Genomic DNA, 26,692 nt, shown 5'->3' on the forward strand with positions numbered 1-26,692 from the left:
GAAGGCCTAAAATAATAACACATGGCTGTAGGCAATTTTAAATTGGTTCCAGGGGTACACGGGCAGCAGTGACCTGGTCAGTGTAGTAGTAGTTGAAAGAATGGACCGCAGACAGGCATCGAAGGCCTAAAATAAAAAAATTGGGCTGGCTGTAGGCAATTTTAAATTGGTTCCAGGGGTACACGGGCAGCAGTGGTGTGGTCAGTGGAGGCCTAGTGGAAGGAGTGACCGCAGACAGGCATCGAAGGCCTAAAATAATAACACATGGCTGTAGGCAATTTTAAATTGGTTCCAGGGGTACACGGACAGCAGTGGTGTGGTCAGTGGAGGCCTAGTGGAAGGAGTGACCGCAGACAGGCATCGAAGGCCTAAAATAATAACTCATGGCTGTAGGCAATTTTAAATTGGTTCCAGGGGTACACGGGCAGCAGTGGTGTGGTCAGTGGAGGCCTAGTGGAAGGAGTGACCGCAGACAGGCATCGAAGGCCTAAAATAATAACACATGGCTGTAGGCAATTTTAAATTGGTTCCAGGGGTACACGGGCAGCAGTGACCTGGTCAGTGTAGTAGTAGTTGAAAGAATGGACCGCAGACAGGCATCGAAGGCCTAAAATAAAAAAATTGGGCTGGCTGTAGGCAATTTTAAATTGGTTCCAGGGGTACACGGGCAGCAGTGGTGTGGTCAGTGGAGGCCTAGTGGAAGGAGTGACCGCAGACAGGCATCGAAGGCCTAAAATAATAACACATGGCTGTAGGCAATTTTAAATTGGTTCCAGGGGTACACGGACAGCAGTGGTGTGGTCAGTGGAGGCCTAGTGGAAGGAGTGACCGCAGACAGGCATCGAAGGCCTAAAATAATAACACATGGCTGTAGGCAATTTTAAATTGGTTCCAGGGGTACACGGGCAGCAGTGACCTGGTCAGTGTAGTAGTAGTTGAAAGAATGGACCGCAGACAGGCATCGAAGGCCTAAAATAAAAAAATTGGGCTGGCTGTAGGCAATTTTAAATTGGTTCCAGGGGTACACGGGCAGCAGTGGTGTGGTCAGTGGAGGCCTAGTGGAAGGAGTGACCGCAGACAGGCATCGAAGGCCTAAAATAATAACACATGGCTGTAGGCAATTTTAAATTGGTTCCAGGGGTACACGGACAGCAGTGGTGTGGTCAGTGGAGGCCTAGTGGAAGGAGTGACCGCAGACAGGCATCGAAGGCCTAAAATAATAACACATGGCTGTAGGCAATTTTAAATTGGTTCCAGGGGTACACGGGCAGCAGTGGTGTGGTCAGTGGAGGCCTAGTGGAAGGAGTGACCACAGACAGGCATCGAAGGCCTAACATAACAAAAATGTCAATACAATGGTATTGTCAGTGGCAGGCATTGAAGGATGTCAGCGCATAGACTAAACATTGGTGGAGCTGTGAGATAATTTTGCAAGTGGTAGAGCACTGTTTGAGCTGGGGTGGGGGGAAACTGTCTTGTGGCCGGCGGTACAGGCCCAGGGCCCCTCATATTACAACGGTGTGTCTGACGTTGGGTGCGCACCACCACCGCCAGAGACACTTTATTGTACTAGGAGGGACCCAGTGGCAGTGCCGTCGACCAAAAGCGGGCTCACCCACCTCTTCAGACAAACTGCACTCTCACGGGTGCTGTCGCCAAGTGTCGATACCACGGCCCCGTGTGGGGAGTTTGGCCATTTAGTGAGGTGTAAACATGTCGTATGCTGGACAATCAGGTGCTGAAAATTACGAGATTGGAAAAGGCATTCAGAATAGTCCACAGGCAAGACCTTTTCATAGGAAAGCTAGGTGTCAGCCGGGCAAGGTGGGGCAAAAGATTTCGAAATCCAGTTGTGGTTCATTTTAATGAAGGTTAGATCATCTACATTTTGGGTAGCCAGACGAGTCCTTTTTTCTGTTAGTATTGAACCTGCAGCACTGAATACTCTTTCTGATAGGACACTAGCTGCCGGGCAAGCAAGCTCCTGCAATGCATATTCTGCCAATTCTGGCCAGGTGTCTAATTTTGATGCCCAGTAATCAAATGGGAATGACGGTTGAGGGAGAACATCGATAAGGGATGAAAAATAGTTTGTAACCATACTGGACAAATGTTGTCTCCTGTCACTTTGAATTGATGCTGCAGTACCTGTCCTGTCTGCGGTCATAGCAAAATCACTCCACAACCTGGTCAGAAAACCCCTCTGGCCAACACCACTTCTGATTTCTGCCCCTCTAACACCTCTGGTCTGCTGGCCCCTGCAGCTCGTGTGAGAACGATCACGGGCGCTATGTGCAGGAAATGCCAGAATCTAACGGTCAACAAGAGTTGATTGTTTGGTTGCTAATATTAGTTCCAAGTTCTCATGTGGCATTATATTTTGCAATTTGCCTTTATAGCGAGGATCAAGGAGGCAGGCCAACCAGTAATCGTCATCATTCATCATTTTAGTTATGCGTGTGTCCCTTTTGAGGATACGTAAGGCATAATCCGCCATGTGGGCCAAAGTTCCAGTTCTCAAATCTGCGGTTGTGCTTGGTTGAGGGGCAGTTTCAGGCAAATCCACGTCACTTGTGTCCCTCAAAAAACCAGAACCCGGCCTTGCCGCGCCACCAATTTCCAGTGGCCCCGGAAAAGCTTCCTCATTAAAAATATAATCATCCCCATCATCCTCCTCGTCCTCCTCCTCCTCTTCGCCCGCTACCTCGTCCTGTACACTGCCCTGGCCAGACAATGGCTGACTGTCATCAAGGCTTTCCTCTTCCTCAGCTGCAGACGCCTGATCCTTTATGTGCGTCAAACTTTGCATCAGCAGATGCATTAGGGGGATGCTCATGCTTATTATGGCGTTGTCTGCACTAACCAGCCGTGTGCATTCCTCAAAACACTGAAGGACTTGACACATGTCTTGAATCTTCGACCACTGCACACCTGACAACTCCATGTCTGCCATCCTACTGCCTGCCCGTGTATGTGTATCCTCCCACAAAAACATAACAGCCCGCCTCTGTTCACACAGTCTCTGAAGCATGTGCAGTGTTGAGTTCCACCTTGTTGCAACGTCTATGATTAGGCGATGCTGGGGAAGGTTCAAAGACCGCTGATAGGTCTGCATACGGCTGGAGTGTACGGGCGAACGGCGGATATGTGAGCAAAGTCCACGCACTTTGAGGAGCAGGTCGGATAACCCCGGATAACTTTTCAGGAAGCACTGCACCACCAGGTTTAAGGTGTGAGCCAGGCAAGGAATGTGTTTCAGTTGGGAAAGGGAGATGGCAGCCATGAAATTCCTTCCGTTATCACTCACTACCTTGCCTGCCTCAAGATCTACAGTGCCCAGCCACGACTGCGTTTCTTTCTGCAAGAACTTGGACAGAACTTCCGCGGTGTGTCTGTTGTCGCCCAAACACTTCATAGCCAATACAGCCTGCTGACGTTTGCCAGTAGCTGCCCCATAATGGGAGACCTGGTGTGCAACAGTGGCAGCTGCGGATGGAGTGGTTGTGCGACTGCGGTCTGTGGACGAGCTCTCGCTTCTGCAGGAGGACGAAGAGGAGGAGGAGGGGGTGCGAACGGCTACAGCCAATTGTTTCCTAGACCGTGGGCTAGGCAGAACTGTCCCAAACTTGCTGTCCCCTGTGGACCCTGCATCCACCACATTTAACCAGTGTGCCGTGATGGACACGTAACATCCCTGGCCATGCCTACTGGTCCATGCATCTGTTGTCAGGTGCACCTTTGTGCTCACAGATTGCCTGAGTGCATGGACGATGCGCTCTTTAACATGCTGGTGGAGGGCTGGGATGGCTTTTCTGGAAAAAAAGTGTCGACTGGGTAGCTCGTAGCGTGGTACAGCGTAGTCCATCAGGGCTTTGAAAGCTTCGCTTTCAACTAACCGGTAGGGCATCATCTCTAACGAGATTAGTCAAGCTATGTGTGCGTTCAAACCCTGTGTACGCGGATGCGAGGCTAAGTACTTCCTTTTTCTAACCATAGTCTCATGTAGGGTGAGCTGGACTGGAGAGCTGGAGATCGTGGAACTAGCGGGGGTGCCGGTGGACATGGCAGACTGAGAGACGGTGGGAGATGGTATTGTTGCCACCGGTGCCCTAGATGCAGTGTTTCCTACTACGAAACTGGTGATTCCCTGACCCTGACGGCTTTGGCCTGGCAAAGAAACCTGCACAGATACTGCAGGTGGTGCGGAAAATGGTGGCCCTACACTGCCGGAAGGGATGTTGCGTTGCTGACTAGCTTCATTGGCCGAGGGTGCTACAACCTTAAGGGACGTTTGGTAGTTAGTCCAGGCTTGCAAATGCATGGTGGTTAAATGTCTATGCATGCAACTTGTATTGAGACTTTTCAGATTCTGTCCTCTGCTTAAGGTAGTTGAACATTTTTGACAGATTACTTTGTGCTGATCAATTGGATGTTGTTTAAAAAAATGCCAGACTGCACTCTTTCTAGCATCGGATACCTTTTCAGGCATTGCAGACTGAGCTTTAACCGGATGGCCACGCTGTCCTCCAACAGGTTTTAGCTTTGCCACGCGTTTTGGGCAAGATACGGGCCCGGCAGATGGAACCTGTTGTGATGTTGATGCCTGCTGCGGCCCCTCCTCCTCCGCTTCAGAACTGCTGCCGCCTGCACCCTGTTCCCCCAATGGCTGCCAATCGGGGTCAAGAACTGGGTCATCTATTACCTCTTCTTGTAGCTCGTGTGCAACTTCGTCTGTGTCACCGTGGCGGTCGGTGGTATAGCGTTCGTGATGGGGCAACATAGTCTCATCAGGGTCTGATTCTTGATCAGCACCCTGCGATGGCAATGTTGTGGTCTGAGTCAAAGGACCAGGATAGTAGTCTGGCTGTGGCTGTGCATCAGTGCACTCCATGTCAGATTCAACTTGTAATGGGCATGGACTGTTAACTGCTTCACTTTCTAAGCCAGGGACGGTATGTGTAAAGAGCTCCATGGAGTAACCCGTTGTGTTGTCTGCCGCATCCTTCTCTGTTGTTGTTTTTGCTGAAGAGGACAAGGAAGTGACTTGTCCCTGACCGTGAACATCCACTAACGACGCGCTGCTTTGACATTTACCAGTTTCACGAGAGGAGGCAAAAGAGCTAGAGGCTGAGTCAGCAAGATAAGCCAAAACTTGCTCTTGCTGCTCCGGCTTTAAAAGCGGTTTTCCTACTCCCAGAAAAGGGAGCGTTCGAGGCCTTGTGTAGCCAGACGACGAACCTGGCTCCACAGCTCCAGACTTAGGTGCAATATTTTTTTTCCCACGACCAGCTGATGCTCCACCACTACCACTACCCTCATTACCAGCTGACAATGAACGCCCCCGGCCACGACCTCTTCCACCATACTTCCTCATTGTTTTAAAAACGTAAACAAACTAACGGTATTTGTTGCTGTCACACAAATTACACGGTGAGCTATAACTTCAGTATGATTTAGCTACCCCTTTACAGGTGGGTGAGACCACAACGAAAATCAGCCACAATGTTACACACTCTGTTGTTGTTGGCAACAAATGAGATGGCACACACGCAGGACTGTCACTGAAGCGCAAATGTAAATATTTATCTCCCACTGATTTGTGTTTGTTTTTTTTAAAAGGGAGACTTCAGAAAAAAAAAAAAAATTAAAAAAAAATTATTTTTTACAGAAGAATTTATAAAACAAATAAAATGAAATGATTGTTTCAGGGAGAATTTAGAAAACAAATAAAACAAAAAATAGGCTTTCTAGGGCCCACTGAGTGACAGATGACGCACACAGGAGTCAGGAGTGGCACACAAGCCCAGAGGCCAATATTAATCTCCCACTGATTGATTGATTGATTTTTTCAGGTAGAATTAGGAACCCAAATCAACCCAAAAAATAAATAGGCTTTCTATGGCCCACTATTTGTGAGAGAGATGGCACGCTCAGGACTGGCACACAAGCCCAGAGGCCAATATTAATCTCCCACTTTTTTTTTTTTCAGGGAAAATTTATAAACCCAATAAAAAAAATAATAATAAATAGGCTTTCTATGGCCCACTATCTGAGAGAGAGAGATGGCACGCTTAGGACTGGCACACAAGCCCAAAGGCCAATATTAATCTCCCACTGATTGATTTATTGATTTTTTCAGGTAGAATTTAGAACCCAAATCAAGCAAAAAAATTAATAGGCTTTCTATGGCCCACTGAGTGAGAGATGGCACACACCGGAGTCAGGAGTGGCACACAAGCCCTGAGGCCAATATTTTTCTCCCACTGATTGATGTAGTGATTTTTTCTGGTAGATTTTGGAACCCAAATCAAGCAAAAAAATAAATAGGCTTTCTATGGCCCACTGAGTGAGAGATGGCACACACAGGGATGGCACTCTAGCAGAAATGCCAATCTTAATCTCCCACAAAAAAAAAAAAAAAAAAAAAAAGGAACTGTCCTTCAATTACTATCTCCCTGCAGTAATCTCAGCCAGGTATGGCAGGCAGCAATAAGGAGTGGACTGATGCACAAATTAAATAAAAAGTGTGGACAAACAAACAAGATAGCTGTGCAGAAAGGAAGGAACAAGAGGATTTGTGCTTTGAAAAAAGCAGTTGGTTTGCACAGCGGCGTACACACAGCAATGCAGCTATCAGGGAGCCTTCTAGGGCAGCCCAATGCGCTACAGCGCTGAGGGGAAAAAAAAAAAAAATGTAGCTTCCACTGTCCCTGCACACCGAAGGTGGTGTTGGGCAGTGGAAATCGCTACAGCACAAGCGGTTTTGTGGTTAATGGATCCTGCCTAACGCTATCCCTGCTTCTGACGAAGCGGCAGCAACCTCTCCCTAAGCTCAGATCAGCAGCAGTAACATGGCGGTCGGCGGGAACGCCCCTTTATAGCCCCTGTGACGCCGCAGACAGCAAGCCAATCACTGCAATGCCCTTCTCTAAGATGGTGGGGACCAGGACCTATGTCATCACGCTGCCCACACTCTGCGTTTACCCTCATTGGCTGAGAAATGGCGCTTTTCGCGTCATTGAAACGCGACTTTGGCGCGAAAGTCGCGTACCGCATGGCCGACCACGCACAGGGGTCGGATCGGGTTTCATGAAACCCGACTTTGCCAAAAGTCGGCGACTTTTGAAAATGTTCGACCCGTTTCGCTCAACCCTAGTCACTGCCCCTTATAGTGCTGCACAAGAGTTATGGCCCCATAAGATGCTCCGTACAGTCACTTGCCCCTTATAGTGCTGCACAAGAGTTATGGCCCCATAAGATGCTCCATACAGTCACTGCCCCATATAGTGCTGCACAAGAGTTATGGCCCCATAAGATGCTCCGTACAGTCACTTGCCCCATATAGTGCTGCACAAGAGTTATGGCCCCATAAGATACTCCATACAGTCACTTGCCTCATACAGTGCTGCACAAGTGTTATGGCCCCATAAGATGCTCCATACAGTCACTTGCCTCATACAGTGCTGCACAAGTGTTATGGCCCCATAAGATGCTCCATACAGTCACTGCCCCATATAGTGCTGCACAAGAGTTATGGCCCCATAAGATGCTCCGTACAGTCACTTGCCCCATATAGTGCTGCACAAGAGTTATGGCCCCATAAGATGCTCCGTACAGCCACTTGCCCCTTACAGTGCTGCACAAGTGTTATGGCCCCATAAGATGCTCCGTACAGTCACTTGCCCCATATAGTGCTGCACAAGTGTTATGGCCCCATAAGATGCTCCGTACAGCCACTTGCCCCATATAGTGCTGCACAAGTGTTATGGCCCCATAAGATGCTCCATACAGTCACTGCCCCATATAGTGCTGCACAAGTGTTATGGCCCCATAAGATGCTCCGTACAGACACTGCCCCTTATAGTGCTGCACAAGTGTTATGGCCCCATAAGATGCTCCGTACAGTCACTTGCCCCATATAGTGCTGCACAAGTGTTATGGCCCCATAAGATGCTCTGCACAGTCACTTGCCCCATATAATGCTGCACAAGTGTTATGGCCCCATAAGATGCTCCATACAGTCACTGCCCCTTATAATGCTGCACAAGTATGGCCCCATAAGATGCTCTGCACAGTCACTTGCCCCTTATAGTGCTGCACAAGTGTTATGGCCCCATAAGATGCTCCATACAGTCACTTGCCCCATATAGTGCTGCACAAGTGTTATGGCCCCATAAGATGCTCCATACAGTCACTTGCCCCATATAATGCTGCACAAGTGTTATGGCCCCATAAGATGCTCCATACAGTCACTTGCCCCATATAGTGCTGCACAAGTGTTATGGCCCCATAAGATGCTCCGTACAGCCACTTGCCTTTTATAGTGCTGCACAAGAGTTATGGCCCCATAAGATGCTCCATACAGTCACTGCCCCTTATAGTGCTGCACAAGAGTTATGGCCCCATAAGATGCTCCGTACAGTCACTTGCCCCATATAGTGCTGCACAAGTGTTATGGCCCCATAAGATGCTCCGTACAGTCACTGCCCCTTATAGTGCTGCACAAACGTTATGGCCCCATAGGATGCTCCGTACAGACACTGCCCCTTATAGTGCTGCACAAGAGTTATGGCCCCATAAGATGCTCCGTACAGTCACTTGCCCCTTATAGTGCTGCACAAACGTTATGGCCCCATAGGATGCTCCGTACAGACACTGCCCCTTATAGTGCTGCACAAGAGTTATGGCCCCATAAGATGCTCCGTACAGCCACTTGCCCCTTACAGTGCTGCACAAGTGTTATGGCCCCATAAGATGCTCCGTACAGTCACTTGCCCCATATAGTGCTGCACAAGTGTTATGGCCCCATAAGATTCTCCATACAGTCACTGCCCCTTATAGTGCTGCACAAGTGTTATGGCCCCATAAGATGCTCCGTACAGTCACTGCCCCATATAGTGCTGCACAAGAGTTATGGCCCCATAAGATGCTCCGTACAGCCACTTGCCCCTTATAGTGCTGTACAAGTGTTATGGCCCCATAAGATGCTCCATACAGCCACTTGCCCCTTATAGTGCTGCACAAGAGTTATGGCCCCATAAGATGCTCTGCACAGTCACTTGCCCCATATAATGCTGCACAAGTGTTATGGCCCCATAAGATGCTCCGTACAGCCACTTGCCCCTTATAGTGCTGCACAAGAGTTATGGCCCCATATGATGCTCCGTACAGTCACTTGCCCCATATAGTGCTGCACAAGAGTTATGGCCCCATAAGATGCTCCATACAGTCACTTGCCCCATATAGTGCTGCACAAGAGTTATGGCCCCATAAGATGCTCCGCACTGTCACTTGCCCCATATAGTGCTGCACAAGTGTTATGGCCCCATAAGATGCTCCGCACAGTCACTTACCCCATATAGTGCTGCACAAGTGTTATGGCCCCATAAGATGCTCCATACAGTCACTTGCCCCATATAGTGCTGCACAAGTGTTATGGCCCCATAAGATGCTCCGTACAGTCACTGCCCCATATAGTGCTGCACAAGAGTTATGGCCCCATAAGATGCTCCGTACAGTCACTGCCCCTTATAGTGCTGCACAAACGTTATGGCCCCATAAGATGCTCCGTACAGTCACTGCCCCTTATAGTGCTGCACAAACGTTATGGCCCCATAAGATGCTCCATACAGTCACTGCCCCTTATAGTGCTGCACAAGTGTTATGGCCCCATAAGATGCTCCATACAGTCACTGCCCCTTATAGTGCTGCACAAGTGTTATGGCCCCATAAGATGCTCCGTACAGTCACTTGCCCCATATAGTGCTGCACAAGTGTTATGGCCCCATAAGATGCTCCGTACAGCCACTTGCCCCTTATAGTGCTGCACAAGAGTTATGGCCCCATAAGATGCTCCATACAGTCACTTGCCCCTTATAGTGCTGCACAAGTGTTATGGCCCCATAAGATGCTCCGTACAGTCACTTGCCCCATATAGTGCTGCACAAGTGTTATGGCCCCATAAGATGCTCTGCACAGTCACTTACCCCATATAGTGCTGCACAAGTGTTATGGCCCCATAAGATGCTCCGTACAGCCACTTGCCCCATATAGTGCTGCACAAGTGTTATGGCCCCATAAGATGCTCCGTACAGTCACTGCCCCATATAGTGCTGCACAAGAGTTATGGCCCCATAAGATGCTCCATACAGTCACTTGCCCCTTATAGTGCTGCACAAGTGTTATGGCCCCATAAGATGCTCCATACAGACACTGCCCCTTATAGTGCTGCACAAGTGTTATGGCCCCATAAGATGCTCCATACAGTCACTGCCCCTTATAGTGCTGCACAAGAGTTATGGCCCCATAAGATGCTCCATACAGTCACTTGCCCCTTATAGTGCTGCACAAGTGTTATGGCCCCATAAGATGCTCCATACAGCCACTTGCCCCATATAGTGCTGCACAAGTGTTATGGCCCCATAAGATGCTCCATACAGTCACTGCCCCTTATAGTGCTGCACAAGTGTTATGGCCCCATAAGATGCTCCATACAGACACTGCTCCTTATAGTGCTGCACAAGTGTTATGGCCCCATAAGATGCTCCATACAGTCACTGCCCCATATAGTGCTGCACAAGTGTTATGGCCCCATTAGATGCTCCGTACAGACACTGCCCCTTATAGTGCTGCACAAGTGTTATGGCCCCATAAGATGCTCCGTACAGTCACTTACCCCATATAGTGCTGCACAAGTGTTATGGCCCCATAAGATGCTCCATACAGTCACTTGCCCCATATAGTGCTGCACAAGTGTTATGGCCCCATAAGATGCTCCGTACAGCCACTTGCCCCTTATAGTGCTGCACAAGTGTTATGGCCCCATAAGATGCTCCGCACAGTCACTTACCCCATATAGTGCTGCACAAGTGTTATGGCCCCATAAGATGCTCCATACAGTCACTTGCCCCTTATAGTGCTGCACAAGAGTTATGGCCCCATAAGATGCTCCGCACTGTCACTTACCCCATATAGTGCTCCACAAGAGTTATGGCCCCATAAGATGCTCCATACAGTCACTTGCCCCATATAGTGCTGCACAAGTGTTATGGCCCCATAAGATGCTCCGCACAGTCACTTACCCCATATAGTGCTGCACAAGTGTTATGGCCCCATAAGATGCTCCGTACAGACACTTGCCCCATATAGTGCTGCACAAGTGTTATGGCCCCATAAGATGCTCCGTACAGTCACTGCCCCATATAGTGCTGCACAAGTGTTATGGCCCCATAAGATGCTCCGTACAGCCACTTGCCCCATATAGTGCTGCACAAGTGTTATGGCCCTATAAGATGCTCCGCACAGTCACTTGCCCCATATAGTGCTGCACAAGTGTTATGGCCCCATAAGATGCTCCGCACAGTCACTTACCCCATATAGTGCTGCACAAGTGTTATGGCCCCATAAGATGCTCCGTACAGACACTTGCCCCATATAGTGCTGCACAAGTGTTATGGCCCCATAAGATGCTCCGTACAGTCACTGCCCCATATAGTGCTGCACAAGTGTTATGGCCCCATAAGATGCTCCGTACAGTCACTTGCCCCATATAGTGCTGCACAAGTGTTATGGCCCCATAAGATGCTCCGTACAGCCACTTGCCCCATATAGTGCTGCACAAGTGTTATGGCCCTATAAGATGCTCCGCACAGTCACTTGCCCCATATAATGCTGCACAAGTGTTATGGCCCCATAAGATGCTCCGTACAGACACTGCCCCTTATAGTGCTGCACAAGTGTTATGGCCCCATAAGATGCTCCATACAGTCACTTGCCCCATATAGTGCTGCACAAGTGTTATGGCCCCATAAGATGCTCCGTACAGACACTTGCCCCATATAGTGCTGCACAAGTGTTATGGCCCCATAAGATGCTCCGTACAGTCACTGCCCCATATAGTGCTGCACAAGTGTTATGGCCCCATAAGATGCTCCGTACAGTCACTTGCCCCATATAGTGCTGCACAAGTGTTATGGCCCCATAAGATGCTCCGTACAGCCACTTGCCCCATATAGTGCTGCACAAGTGTTATGGCCCCATAAGATGCTCCGTACAGCCACTTGCCCCATATAGTGCTGCACAAGTGTTATGGCCCCATAAGATGCTCCGTACAGCCACTTGCCCCATATAGTGCTGCACAAGTGTTATGGCCCCATAAGATGCTCCGTACAGTCACTTGCCCCATATAGTGCTGCACAAGTGTTATGGCCCCATAAGATGCTCCGTACAGCCACTTGCCCCATATAGTGCTGCACAAGTGTTATGGCCCCATAAGATGCTCCGTACAGCCACTTGCCCCATATAGTGCTGCACAAGTGTTATGGCCCTATAAGATGCTCCGCACAGTCACTTGCCCCATATAATGCTGCACAAGTGTTATGGCCCCATAAGATGCTCCGTACAGACACTGCCCCTTATAGTGCTGCACAAGTGTTATGGCCCTATAAGATGCTCCATACAGTCACTTGCCCCATATAGTGCTGCACAAGTGTTATGGCCCCATAAGATGCTCCGTACAGTCACTTGCCCCATATAGTGCTGCACAAGTGTTATGGCCCTATAAGATGCTCCGCACAGTCACTTGCCCCATATAATGCTGCACAAGTGTTATGGCCCCATAAGATGCTCCGTACAGACACTTGCCCCATATAGTGCTGCACAAGTGTTATGGCCCCATAAGATGCTCCGTACAGCCACTTGCCCCATATAGTGCTGCACAAGTGTTATGGCCCCATAAGATGCTCCGTACAGCCACTTGCCCCATATAGTGCTGCACAAGTGTTATGGCCCCATAAGATGCTCCGTACAGCCACTTGCCCCATATAGTGCTGCACAAGTGTTATGGCCCTATAAGATGCTCCGCACAGTCACTTGCCCCATATGCTGTGGCTGCAATAAAAAAAAAAAATCATATACTCACCTCTCCGTCGCTCAGGACCCAGGCACTTTCACCTGCTCCTCGTTCGGGTGCGGCTCCGTCCTCAGCACTGACGTTCAGCAGAGGGCGCGCACTGACTACATCTCCGCGCCCTTTCACCTGAGCGTCACAGCCAGAGGACGCTGATGACGGAGCCGCACCGGAACGAGGATTGGTAAATATTGCGCAGCGCTACGCTCCCCTCCCCGTATACTCACCTGCTCCTGGCACTGTGCAGTCCCTGCTTCTCCCGCCGCTGCATCTTCTTCCTATACTGAGCGGTCACCGTTAACGCTCATTACAGTAATGAATATGTGGCTCCACCCCTATGGGATGTAGAGCCGCATATTCATTACTGTAATGAGCGGTACTATGTGACCGCTCAGTACAGGAAGAATATGCAGTGCTGGAAGAAGCAGGGACCTGCAGGGACCGCGCCAGGAGTAGGTGAGTATTATTAGATGGCCCCCGCCTCACCTGCCGACCCCCGGGTATGATTCTAGTATAAGCCGAGAGGGGGACTTTCAGCCCAAAAAAAGGGCTGAAAATCTCAGCTTATACTCGAGTATATACGGTAGTTGTATTCTTGTACACAAAGGGAGCAGTATTTTAGTAGTTATATTTTTGTATATAGGAGCAGTATTATCTATATAGATAATTGTCTAAGGGTCACTTCCGTCTGTCTGTCTGTCCTTCTGTCACGGTTATTTATTCGCTGATTGGTCTCGGAAGCTGCCTGTCATGGCTGCCACGACCAATCAGTGACAGGCACAGTCCGATTAGTCCCTCCCCTACTCCCCTGCACTCAGTGCCCGGCGCCCGCTCTGTAATCCCCTCCACTCACCGCTCACACAGGGTTAATGGCAGCGGTAACGGCCCCCAGTGTAACACACTCCGTTACCGCTGCTATTAATGCTGTGTGTCCCCAACTATTTACTATTGATGCTGCCTATGCAGCATCAATAGTAAAAATATGTCATGTTAAAAATAATAAAAAAAAACAACAAAAAACCTGCTATACTCACCCTCCGCCGCCTTTCTCGCTCCTCGCCACGCTCCCGGGACCGCTCCAATGCAAGCGCCAGCTTCTGGTCCCAGGGCTGGTGTGCGACAAGGACCCGTGGTCATGTGACCGCGACGTCAGACCGCGACGTCATCATTGGTCCTGCTCACACCAGCCCTGGGACCGGAAGCTGCCGCTTGCAATGGAGCGATCCCTGGAGCGTGGAGAGGAGCCGGAAAGGCGGCGGATGGTAAGTAAAGCAGGACTTCAACGGGCCTTCGGAAGGTGAGTATATGTTTATTTTTATTTTTTTTTAAGTGTCTATACTACGTGCCTCTGTGCTGGCCAATATACTACGTGGCTGGACAATATACTACGTGGCTCTGCTATATACTATGTGGCTGGGCAATATACTACATGACTGGCCAATATACCGTACTACGTGGGCTGTGCTATATACTACGTGGCTGGGCAATATACTACGTGACTGGGCAATATACTACGTGACTGGGCAATATACTACGTGGCTGGGCAATATACTACGTGGCTGGGCAATATACTACGTGACTGGGCAATATACTACGTGACTGGGCAATATACTACGTGACTGGGCAATATACTACGTGGCTGGGCAATATACTACGTGACTGGGCAATATACTACGTGACTGGGCAATATACTACGTGACTGGGCAATATACTACGTGACTGGGCAATATACTACGTGACTGGGCAATATACTACGTGGCTGGGCAATATACTACGTGGCTGGGCAATATATTACGTGACTGGGCAATATACTACGTGGACATGCATATTCTAGAATACCCAATGCGTTAGAATCGGGCCACCATCTAGTAGTATTATATTCTGGTACATAGGAGCAGTATTGTAGTTATTCTTGTACATAGGGGCAGTATTATAGTAGTTATATTCTTGTACATAGGTGTAGTATTATAGTAGTTACTAGATTGTGGCCCGATTCTAACGCATCGGGTATTCTAGAATATGCATGTCCCTGTAATATATGGACAATGATGATTCCAGAATTCGCGGCAGACTGTGTCCGTCGCTGATTGATCGAGGCAACCTTTATGACATCATCGTCGCCATGGCAACCATTATGACATCATCGTCGCTGTGCCCGTTGCTGATTGGTCGAGGCCTGGCGGCCTCGACCAATCAGAGACGCGGGATTTCTACGTCGATGCTGTGCCGGTCTCTGATTGGTCGAGGCCTGGCGGCCTCGACCAATCAGAGGGCCGGGATTTCCAGGACAGACAGACAGAAAGACAGACAGACAGACAGACGGAAAAACCCTTAGGCAATTATATATATAGATATTCTTGCACATATTATAGTATTATAGTAGTTAAATTCTTGTACATAGAAGCGGTATTATAGTAGTTATATTCTTGTACATAGGGGCAGTATTATAGTAGTTATATTCTTGTACATAGGAGCAGTATTATAGTAGTTATATTCTTGTACATAGGGGCAGTATTATAGTAGTTATATTCTTGTACATAGGAGCAGTATTATAGTAGTTATATTCTTGTACATAGGAGCAGTATTATAGTAGTTATATTCTTGTACATAGGAGCAGTATTATAGTAGTTATATTCTTGCACATAGGAGCAGTATTATAGTAGTTATATTCTTGTACATAGGGCAGTATTATAGTAGTTATATTCTTGTACATAGGGGCAGTATTATAGTAGTTATATTCTTGTACATAGGAGCAGTATTATAGTAGTTATATTCTTGTACATAGGGGCAGTATTATAGTAGTTATATTCTTGTACATAGAGGACAGTATTATAGTAGTTATATTCTTGTACATGGAGCAGTATTATAGTAGTTATATTCTTGTACATAGGAGCAGTATTATAGTAGTTATATTCTTGTACATAGGAGCAGTATTATAGTAGTTATATTCTTGTATATAGGAGCAGTATTATAGCAGTTATATTCTTGTACATAGCGGCAGTATTATAGCAGTTATATTCTTGTACATAGGGGCAGTATTATAGCAGTTATATTCTTGTACATTGGGCAGTATTATAGTAGTTATATTCTTGTACATAGGGGCAGTATTATAGTAGTTATATTCTTGTACATAGGAGCAGTACTATAGTAGTTATATTCTTGTACATAGGGGCAGTATTATAGTAGTTATATTCTTGTACATAGAGGACTGTATTATAGTAGTTATATTCTTGTACATAGGAGCAGTATTATAGTAGTTATATTCTTGTACATAGGAGCAGTATTATAGTAGTTATATTCTTGTACATAGGGGCAGTATTATAGTAGTTATATTCTTGTACATAGGAGCAGTATTATAGTAGTTATATTCTTGTACATAGGGGCAGTATTATAGTAGTTATATTCTTGTACATAGAGGACAGTATTATAGTAGTTATATTCTTGTACATAGGAGCAGTATTATAGTAGTTATATTCTTGTACATAGGGGCAGTATTATAGTAGTTATATTCTTGTACATAGAGGACAGTATTATAGTAGTTATATTCTTGTACATAGGGGCAGTATTATAGTAGTTATATTCTTGTACATAGGGGCAGTATTATAGTAGTTATATTCTTGTACATAGGGGCAGTATTATAGTAGTTATATTCTTGTACATAGGGGCAGTATTATAGTAGTTATATTCTTGTACATAGGGGCAGTATTATAGTAGTTATATTCTTGTACATAGGGGCGGTATTATAGCAGTTACATTCCTGTACATAGTAGATGCTGTGCAGTCCTTGTCTCCATGCTGTGCTGTTTCTGACCCTTGTTGCATTAATGTCTTCCCACCTGGCTGTGATTTCGGGCTTGTGCGTATCTCTGGATACATTACACTGGATGGAGGTCAGCCATAGTAGTCACTGGCTCGGTGCCACAATACGATGTTAGATGCCATTTGAATGACTGTTGTTGGTTCTTCGTAGCCGTGATCTATGTGAAGCCACGAGCATTTAGCCAGATAACTTGACCCTCATTATTTGGTACATTTACCGGGGGGAGGAAATTGATGCATTTTCGGCTGTTGCTGACCCTGGATTGGAATCGCATTGTTGCAGTTTATTTATATAATTTTTTATATTGGGAAGAATGCTTTACTTGAAGGTGCTGAGATTATTTCTATTAAGACCTAAAAATGTAATGAAACAATTGACCATCAGATTTTTTTTTTAGCTCTTTTACAACTTTCATGTGTTTTGTAATATTTGCCTTTTGCCTCTTGTCCGTTTTTTAGGTGCTTTTTCCTTATTTTGTGCCTTCTTGTGACCCTTGCCGTACCCGGTCAGTGCCGTTATATTGCCGCCGGTGTTGCAGCTTTATTTCTCTCCCCCTTCGGCTCCTGAGCCATTTCGCACGGCTTCAATCCAATTTTTTTCTTCCTGTAACGAAACTTCAGATCCTGAAAACTTTTGTTTCTTAGAACAGATTTCCTCACACCCTTTACATAACTGCTTATAAAATTCTGCTGGTAGTAGCCCTCCTGGGAAACGATCTCCGGCTCGGCTCCACCCTGCTGACACATTACTGCTGACTTCTTAAAGGGACAGTACACCCAGAAATGTAAGCGAAAAGTCCAAGGCGAGAGAATCTCCATGAACATTTCCTGCATTCCCCCTGATCAGCCTTGTCCAAACCCTTCCAGGACCGACGGATTATCTTATGCTCATGTTTTCCATTTTTGTCTCTAGGCTTTAATTGAAGGGCGGGGCTTAAGAATCTTTTTTTTTCTTTTTTTTCTTACTGTAAAGGGGAGAGGCTCCTGCTGCAGCTAGTTATTTAAATGTCAGTATAATTTTTTTTTTATGTTGCATGTTTATTTTCTGTAGCTTTACCATTTATATCTGTCCCACACATTTCTCCTCCCCAAATGATTTTTTTTTTCTCATCGCTGCGTTCAATAAAATCAGATCAAGATATAAAATTAACCAATACTGTAAAGACCGAAAAAGAAAATTACATACCAGAAATATTGCAAGTTTTAAATCACTGCCCCCTCCAGAAAAAAATTCAATAAAAGGTGACAAATATTTTTTTCAGCCCAGAATGGAACCAATAAATATACCCGTTTGCATTTTGATCACTTTATTACTTTTTTTTTTTTTTTCCGGTGCGGCTGTGGCTGAAAAACAAGTTGTTTTTTTTTTTCCTTCTCATTTTGGCGTTCATTTTATTCTTAGATTTGGACAAGTACATATCACATTGTGTACGTTAAAATAAAAAAAAATTCTTTATTTTTAATGAGAAAAGTAACTGAAATGTTCAAGTTTTTAAAACTTTTTGTTTAATTCTTTCTGTATGAAGTCACTTAAAGCTGTGATCTCTCTGCTACCTGCACTGTGCACAGCATTACCCCAGTATTACAGTAGCCCCCTAGTTACAATGGCAGCCTATTGTGGGGTCCGAAGGATGCGTGGAACTGCATGTCCTCCTCCTTCATTGTGTGCTGTGATTGCCAGTGGCATATAACAGGTTAACAGCAGTGTGCGTAGCTCTCCTACATCTGTGTCTGTCATAGACAGATGATGGCTGAATAACACCGCCATCATCTGCAGGGAATGGTGCAGGCTGAGCTCCTGAGCCCGCATCAGACATGGACTTGACATTGGTCTTACTATTACTTTATCTGTCAGGAAGAGGACCTTTCGCTGGATTTTTTTTTAAAATTTAAAATGGATTACCTCCTTGAATTGGGGTAGCACCGCTGATTCCGGAACGGTCTTCCTTTTTTTCCTGTGCCGCTCGGTCCCAAAGTTATATCCCCTGGTAATAAAGGTGAACAGTTTTCCATCCGCCAGCTAGGCGTATACCGCAAGAGTGCTCTGTGGGCGGTTTCTTTTTTTCTCCTCTGAAGCTGGCCAATCAGAGCACAGCCACACCCACATAGATTTGTGGTACACGCCCAGCTGGTTGAAGAAAAAAAATGTGCTTTTTAATTTCTGGTGGACGTAGGATTGGACCTGAGGGTCCTGGAAGAATTCCTGATGGACATAGGATTGGACCTGAGGGTCCTGGAAGAATTCCTGATGGACGTAAGATTGGACCTGAGGGTCCTGGAAGAATTCCTGATGGATGTACGATTGGACCTGAGGGCCCTGGAAGAATTCCTGATGGATGTACGATTGGACCTGAGGGCCCTGGAAGAATTCCTGATGGACGTAGGATTGGACCTGAAAGTCCTGGAAGAATTTATGATGGATGTAGGATTGGACCTGAGGGTCCAGGAAGAATTACTGTTCCGGAATCCGATCCTCAGCGGCAGTTGGACGAGATAATCCATTTAAATTTAAAAACTGCTTTGACGGGTTCTCGTTAACCCTGCGCTGACAGTGGATGCACTGGTAGGTGGAGGAGCTGAACCCCCATCATTCCCGGCAGAACCTGCCGGTGTTATTTAGCCTCCATCTTTATTATTGGGGACATGATGGAGAACGGAGGGGCACAAAAGAAAAACTGCTCCTGGATCAGAGCAGCAGAAAGACTGATTTTCCTGATATTTCAGGATCAGGATAATTGCAAGGAACGTAAACTCTGTTTATTATTGTAGGAGGTGTTGTGGGGTCTGTGCTGCCAGACCACCATCATATTTGCTGTAAATGACCTTCCTGACCAGCGGTGGTCGTGTAATTTGCTATTGATGCACATTTTATGTTAGCGATAGAGGCGATGCAGCGCCTGGGCCATTACCTGTTGCTGTATCACGTGCTTGGCTTGATGCGTCTCCTGCTCCCAGTATGCAGCCTGTCCGATAAACCCTGGAAATATACTGTTTTTCTGACGTAAAGCCCCTGCCGGCTGTCAGTGACTGCAGACTTGCTGCTCAGGCAGCTGCAGGGCTCTGTGTCTTAGGGTTTGGCTTCCGAATGTACAGTGTTTCCATTCACAGCCTGCAATCAGAGCGCGTATCTGAGACACAAAGTAGATTAGGAATACGCAGGATGTTTTATACACGTTACGTCGTGCTGGAAAAAAGTTTTAAATGCAGATTTTTTTTTTTTTTTACTCATTATTTTTTTTTTGCAGTGGACTCATCATTCCTGAGAGTGAAGGCAACGACACAGTCCCGGAAGTGGCCACTACGTCTGGATATGCACTATTACATTTCTTCAGTGACGCGGCCTACAACCTGACCGGCTTCAATATCAGCTACAGGTAAAATAAAGCGTTACAACACTTCAAAATGTGCAGTCAATCTTTGCAGCCTGACCATGGCGGGCCCCTGCCCCGCCGCTCCGCACCCCCCTGTGGCCCGGCCGCTCCGCCCCCACCCGTGGCCCGGCCGCTCCGCCCCCACCCCCCTTCTGCGACCTGTCCACTCTGTTCTTTACCCCCCTGAGACGGTGGATGTCGGGGATACACAGTCGATGAGCAGTTGGCGACCAGCGGCGCTCCAGCCCCTTGTGAAACTGCTTCTCCCATCATCCCTTGCAGTTTGCTGTGACCGCATTAGTCTGTTTTGGCATACAGCGAGTGGGGGTCTTCCAGACCGCAGGCTGCTGACCTCTTACAATGGGAAATGCACAAAATATTAGCGGATGTTAAAAAATAACCCTTCTCAACGCTGCTTGTGCCACTGATCTTGTATCAATGTATTCCAGACAACCCCTTTAAGTAGAGCAAAGGTAAATGAGGTGGGAAGGACCCCTTTAATCACAGCTCAGTAGGCTGCAGAATGTTGTGTCCCATTGACCCTACATATTCCCCCTTACATTGCAGCATAAACACGTGTCCTAACAACTGCTCCGGACGTGGGATCTGCGTGCAGGCGAACGACAGCGAGGTGAGCTGTGAATGCTTCGAGCAATGGAAGGGAGCGGCCTGCGACATCCCCTACTGCAGGGACAACTGCGGCTTCCCCGAGCGTGGGAACTGCAGCACGGACGGCACCAAGAGCTGCGACTGCTACGATGGCTGGCAAGGTGAGCGCGCGCCGTGGGTCACTTACCACACGGTAATCTCAGCTGAACGTCTAGGAGCGGATAATCTCTCCTTACATCGCTATGTTTAAGGATTAGAGGTGTCAGCGTCGGGTCGCTGTCTGGCCACAGACTTCCCTCTTGGATTTAATTTGGCAGCACATATGCAGGAAACCTGTAGTCTCTATACAAAGGCTAAAAGTATACAGCACGGTATATATTGTATATAGAAGTGTCTGGGTGCACCGAGTGTTTTATGTGCAGCGCAGCCTCACCCAATAGCAGCACTTCAGGAAGCCTGTGAGGATCATCTTCAGCCAATAGCTGCAGTGTTGGTCGTCAGTGAGGAGCAGTTTCGGCCAATAACGGCACTTCATGTAGCTTGTGAGGAGCTGCTTCAGCCAATAGCTGCAGACCAGGAAGTCAATAAGGAACAGATACAACCAATAGCTGCAGAGCAGGAAGTCAGTGAGGGGCAGCTTCAGCCAATAGCTTTAGACCTGGAAGTCATTGAGGAGCATATACAGCCAATAGCAGCAGAGCAGGAAGTCAGTGAGGAGCATATACAACTAATAGCTGAAGAGCAGGAACTCGGTGAGGAGCAGATATGAACAATAGCAGCATATCAGGATGTCAGTGAGGAGCAGCTTGAGCCAAATGTAGCACTTCAGGTAGCCTTTGAGGAGCAGCTTTCAGCCTATCGCTGCAGAGCAGGAAGTCAGTGAGAGCAGCTTCAGCCAATAGCTGCAGAGCAGAAAGTCAGTGAGAGCAGCTTCAGCCAATAGCTGCAGAGCAGGAAGTCAGTGAGGAGCAGCTTCAGCCAATAGCTGCAGAGCAGGAAGTCAGTGAGGAGCAGCTTCAGCCAATAGCTGCAGAGCAGCCCTTAAGGGGCTGCTGGGAGCCGTGGGGAGCTATCCGTTTACATTATGGGTAAGCCTTTGGGAATGACTGTTTGACTAGCGAGTTGGTAGCACTGATGGAGTGCTAAAGCACTATATGCTGGCATTTGCACTTTACATTCGTTCATGATTCCCATGCATTTTCCTGTGGATGTACTAGTTCCCCTGTAGGCTACCCAGCTTACCGGCATGTTTCCTTCTTGATTTCCTTCTATATTTGCTATGACAGCAGTTTACTGGATTTATGTGTTTTGTGTGTTTTTGTGGATATGACTTTTTGTAATAATAAAGCATGATTGATTTTTATTATGTTTTGTGGGACTGGTTCACTCCTTTCTTTGGTCTTAAATGTAGCACTTCAGGTAGCCTTTGAGGAGCTGCTTCAGCCAATAGCTACAGGGTAGGAAGTCAGTGAGGAGCAGCTTCACCCTATCGCTGCAGAGCAGGAAGTTAGTGAGAGGAGCTTCAGCCAATAGCTGCAGAGCAGGAAGTCGGTGAGGAGCAGCTTCAGCCAATAGCTGCAGAGCAGGAAGTCAGTGAGAGCAGCTTCAGCCAATAGCTGAAGAGCAGGAAGTCAGTGAGGAGCAGCTTCAGCCAATAGCTGCAGAGCAGGAAGTCAGTGAGAGCACTTCAGTAATGCAGCACTTCAGTATCCAAACAATAATCAACAAGCACATCAAAAGAATGGGGTCGAGAAAACACTTGTGTAACCCCCCTGCTAGTATTACCCAGATGTCTCGGGTTATAAGGACAGCTCCAATAAACAGCCAATAGCTGCAGAGCAGGAAGTCAGTGAGAGCAACTTCAGCCAATAGCTGCAGAGCAGGAAGTCAGTGAGGAGCAGCTTCAGCCAATAGCTGCAGAGCAGGAAGTCGGTGAGGAGCAGCTTCACCCTATCGCTGCAGAGCAGGAAGTCAGTGAGAGCAGCTTCAGCCAATAGCTGCAGAGCAGGAAGTCAGTGAGGAGCAGCTTCAGCTAAATGTAGCACTTCAGGTAGCCTTTGAGGAGCTGCTTCAGCCAATAGCTACAAAGTAGGAAGTCAGTGAGAGCAGCTTCACCCTATCGCTGCAGAGCAGGAAGTCAGTGAGAGCAGCTTCAGTCAATAGCTGCAGAGCAGGAAGTTGGGGAGGAGCAGCTTGAGCCAATAGCTGCAGAGCAGGAAGTTGGGGAGGAGCAGCTTCAGTCAATAGCTGCAGAGCAGGAAGTTGGGGAGGAGCAGCTTGAGCCAATAGCTGCAGAGCAGGAAGTTGGGGAGGAGCAGCTTCAGCCAATAGCTGCAGAGCAGGAAGTCGGTGAGAGCAGATTCAGCCAATAGCTACAGAGCAGGAAGTCGGTGAGAGCAGCTTCAGCCAATAGCTGCAGAGCAGGAAGTCGGTGAGAGCAGATTCAGCCAATAGCTACAGAGCAGGAAGTCGGTGAGAGCAGCTTCAGCCAATAGCTGCAGAGCAGAAAGTCGGTGAGAGCACATTCAGCCAATAGCTACAGAACAGGAAGTCGGTGAGAGCAGATTCAGCCAATAGCTACAGAGCAGGAAGTCGGTGAGGAGCAGCTTCAGCCAATAGCTACAGAGCAGGAAGTCGGTGAGGAGCAGCTTCAGCCAATAGCTACAGAGCAGGAAGTCGGTGAGGAGCAGATTCAGCCAATAGCTACAGAGCAGGAAGTTGGTGAGGAGCAGCTTCAGCCAATAGCTACAGAGCAGGAAGTGGGTGAGGAGCAGCTTCAGCCAATAGCTACAGAGCAGGAAGTGGGTGAGGAGCAGCTTCAGCTAATAGCTGCTTTGTTTGCGTTATTTCATGGGGAGTGGAAGTGCTTATTAAAACAGACATGTCAGAAGATAAAACGGATCCTTATTAGGGGCCGCTGGCAGTATGCTTCGGTTTTATAGGGGGTGGCCGGACTAGAAAATCATGGCTGCTTTCATTCAGAAACAGCTTCACCCCTGACCGTGTGTTGTGTCTGATATTGCAGCTCGGCTGAGGTGCTGTACCCAGTTGACGCGGTTTATAAAAGAAAGCGGCCATGTTTTTCTAATCCTGGACAATCCCTTTAAGCTCCTTTGGATCTCCTGCAGGACACAGTGTTTGTAGCCACCTTGCCCTGCTCCCCGTACTTCTCACGTTCTTCACACTACTACCACAATCGTCCCCTTGTTCTGGTCACTTTGCGTCGCTCACTCTCCAGTTGTCGGTGTATAATTAGGTCTATAATTTAGTCCCTTTTTTCAGGTCCCGGTTGCTCCATCCCCGTTCCTGCCAACCAGTCGTTCTGGACACGTGAAGAGTTCTGGGCTCCGCAGCTGGGCAGAGCCTCGCACAAGGCGGTGGTGCTGGACGACATCATGTGGATAGTGGGCGGCTACACCTTCAACCAAAACAGTTACCAGATGGTTATGGCGTGAGAACCACAGTTTTTATCATTTCTATGGCAAAACCCTTAGTTTCTCAGGATCTCTGCTTACGGCCAGTGAATGAGAACACTGGATCTGCTCTCACGGCGGCAGGACAGGGGGAGGACAGGTGCCACTGCTGTGCTTAGCCTTCGGACTGATACCAAGTACCAAACCCTCAGCTCTGTGAGCAGCTTGGGTTTATTAAGCTCGCTGCTGATCGACCGTAATAATTTCTAGAAAACGTGTTATCTTGTAATCCCTGGGGAAGGGTGTTAGATTTTACTTGTAGGTTAGGGGATCGATTCTTGCTCCCCTGGATGATCCGTGTGCTTTGCCAGTAACCAGATTGTGTTTCCTACAGGTACGACCTGATCTCTCACAAGTGGCTGCTGAACAGTTCTGTCAGCGCGGTCGCCAGCCGATATGGACACTCCTTGGCGTTATATAAGGTAACATCTTGTGTTCATAGTCTCCTGAGGTCGGGGAACTACAAATACAACAATGCCAGACTCAATCAATGCACAGAGGTGTGGACGTCAAGGGTACTGGACATCATATTTTAGTTCTGTGCTTGCTGAATTACATAAAACACTTTATTAAAATCAACCACCAGATCCTACAAAAGAGTTAGAGGGGTCTATCTGGAACACATTTGTCTTATTATTTTGTATTTTATATTATGTGAGCTCCCCCTAGTGGTGGCCGTATAAATCTGTATGCAGTGAGCTCCCTCTAGTGGTGGCTGTATAATCTGTATGTAGTGAGCTCCACCTAGTGGTGACTGTATAATGTGTATGTAGTGAGCTCCCCCTAGTGGTGGGTGTATAATCTGTATGTAGTGAGCTCCCCCTAGTGGTGGCTGTATTATCGGTATATAGTGAGCTCCCCCTAGTGATGACTGTATAATGTGTATATAGTGAGCTCCTCCTAGTGGTGGCTGTATAATCTGTATGTAGTGAGCTCCACCTAGTGGTGGGTGTATAATCTGTATGTAGTGAGCTCCCCCTAGTGGTGGGTGTATAATCTGTAGTGAGCTCCACCTAGTGGTGACTGTATAATCCGTATGTAGTGAGCTCCTCCTAGTGGTGGCTGTATAATCTGTATATAGTGAGCTCCCCCTAGTGGTGGCTGTATAATCCGTATGTAGTGAGCTCCCCCTAGTGGTGACTGTATAATGTGTATGTAGTGAGCTCCTCGTAGTGGTGGCTGTATAATCTGTATGTAGTGAGCTCCCCCTAGTGGTGGGTGTATAATCTGTAGTGAGCTCCACCTAGTGATGACTGTATAATCTGTATGTAGTGAGCTCCACCTAGTGGTGGCTGTATAATCCGTATGTAGTGAGCTCCCCCTAGTGGTGACTGTATAATGTGTATGTAGTGAGCTCCTCGTAGTGGTGGCTGTATAATCTGTATGTAGTGAGCTCCCCCTAGTGGTGGGTGTATAATCTGTAGTGAGCTCCACCTAGTGGTGACTGTATAATCTGTATGCAGTGAGCTCCCTCTAGTGGTGTCTGTATAATCTGTATGTAGTGAGTTCCCTCTAGTGGTGTCTGTATAATCTGTATGTAGTGAGTTCCCTCTAGTGACAGCTGTATAATCTGTATGTAGTGAGCTCCACCTAGTGGTGACTGTATAATCTGTAGTGAGCTCCACCTAGTGATGACTGTATAATGTGTATGTAGTGAGCTCCTCCTAGTGGTGACTGTATAATCTGTATGTAGTGAGCTCCCTCTAGTGGTGACTGTATAATCTGTATGTAGTGAGTTCCCTCTAGTGATGGCTGCATAATCTGTATGTAGTGAGCTCCCTCTAGTGGTGACTGTATAATATGTATGCAGTGAGCTCCCTCTAGTGGTGGGTGTATAATCTGTATGTAGTGAGCTCCACCTAGTGGTGACTGTATAATCTGTATGTAGTGAGCTCCCCCTAGTGGTGACTGTATAATCTGTATGCAGTGAGCTCCCCCTAGTGGTGACTGTATAATCTGTATGTAGTGAGCTCCCTCTAGTGGTGACTGTATAATCTGTATGTAGTGAGTTCCCTCTAGTGATGGCTGCATAATCTGTATGTAGTGAGCTCCCTCTAGTGGTGGCTGTATAATCTGTATGTAGTGAGTTCCCTCTAGTGATGGCTGCATAATCTGTATGTAGTGAGCTCCACCTAGTGGTGACTGTATAATATGTATGCAGTGAGCTCCCTCTAGTGGTGGGTGTATAATCTGTATGTAGTGAGCTCCACCTAGTGGTGACTGTATAATCTGTATGTAGTGAGCTCCCCCTAGTGGTGACTGTATAATCTGTATGCAGTGAGCTCCCCCTAGTGGTGACTGTATAATCTGTATGTAGTGAGCTCCCTCTAGTGGTGACTGTATAATCTGTATGTAGTGAGTTCCCTCTAGTGATGGCTGCATAATCTGTATGTAGTGAGCTCCCTCTAGTGGTGGCTGTATAATCTGTATGTAGTGAGCTCCCCCTAGTGGTGACTGTATAATCTGTATGTAGTGAGCTCCCTCTAGTGGTGTCTGTATAATCTGTATGTAGT

General features: G+C 47.4%; 1 protein-coding gene across 1 annotated transcript in view; it reads left to right on the forward strand.

Annotated features, from left to right (window-relative positions):
• ATRN (attractin) overlaps positions 1-26,692 on the forward strand; it is a 222,363-nt gene that overhangs the window by 60,132 nt on the left and 135,539 nt on the right. The window contains exons 4-7 of the mRNA XM_069745133.1: positions 19,972-20,100; positions 20,665-20,867; positions 23,989-24,157; positions 24,514-24,601. Coding sequence (XP_069601234.1) covers positions 19,972-20,100; positions 20,665-20,867; positions 23,989-24,157; positions 24,514-24,601 — 589 coding nt within the window. The remainder of the gene's footprint in view (positions 1-19,971; positions 20,101-20,664; positions 20,868-23,988; positions 24,158-24,513; positions 24,602-26,692) is intronic.

This window comes from Ranitomeya imitator, chromosome 1 (assembly GCF_032444005.1).
Source record: "Ranitomeya imitator isolate aRanImi1 chromosome 1, aRanImi1.pri, whole genome shotgun sequence".
Classification (NCBI taxonomy): domain Eukaryota; kingdom Metazoa; phylum Chordata; class Amphibia; order Anura; family Dendrobatidae; genus Ranitomeya; species Ranitomeya imitator.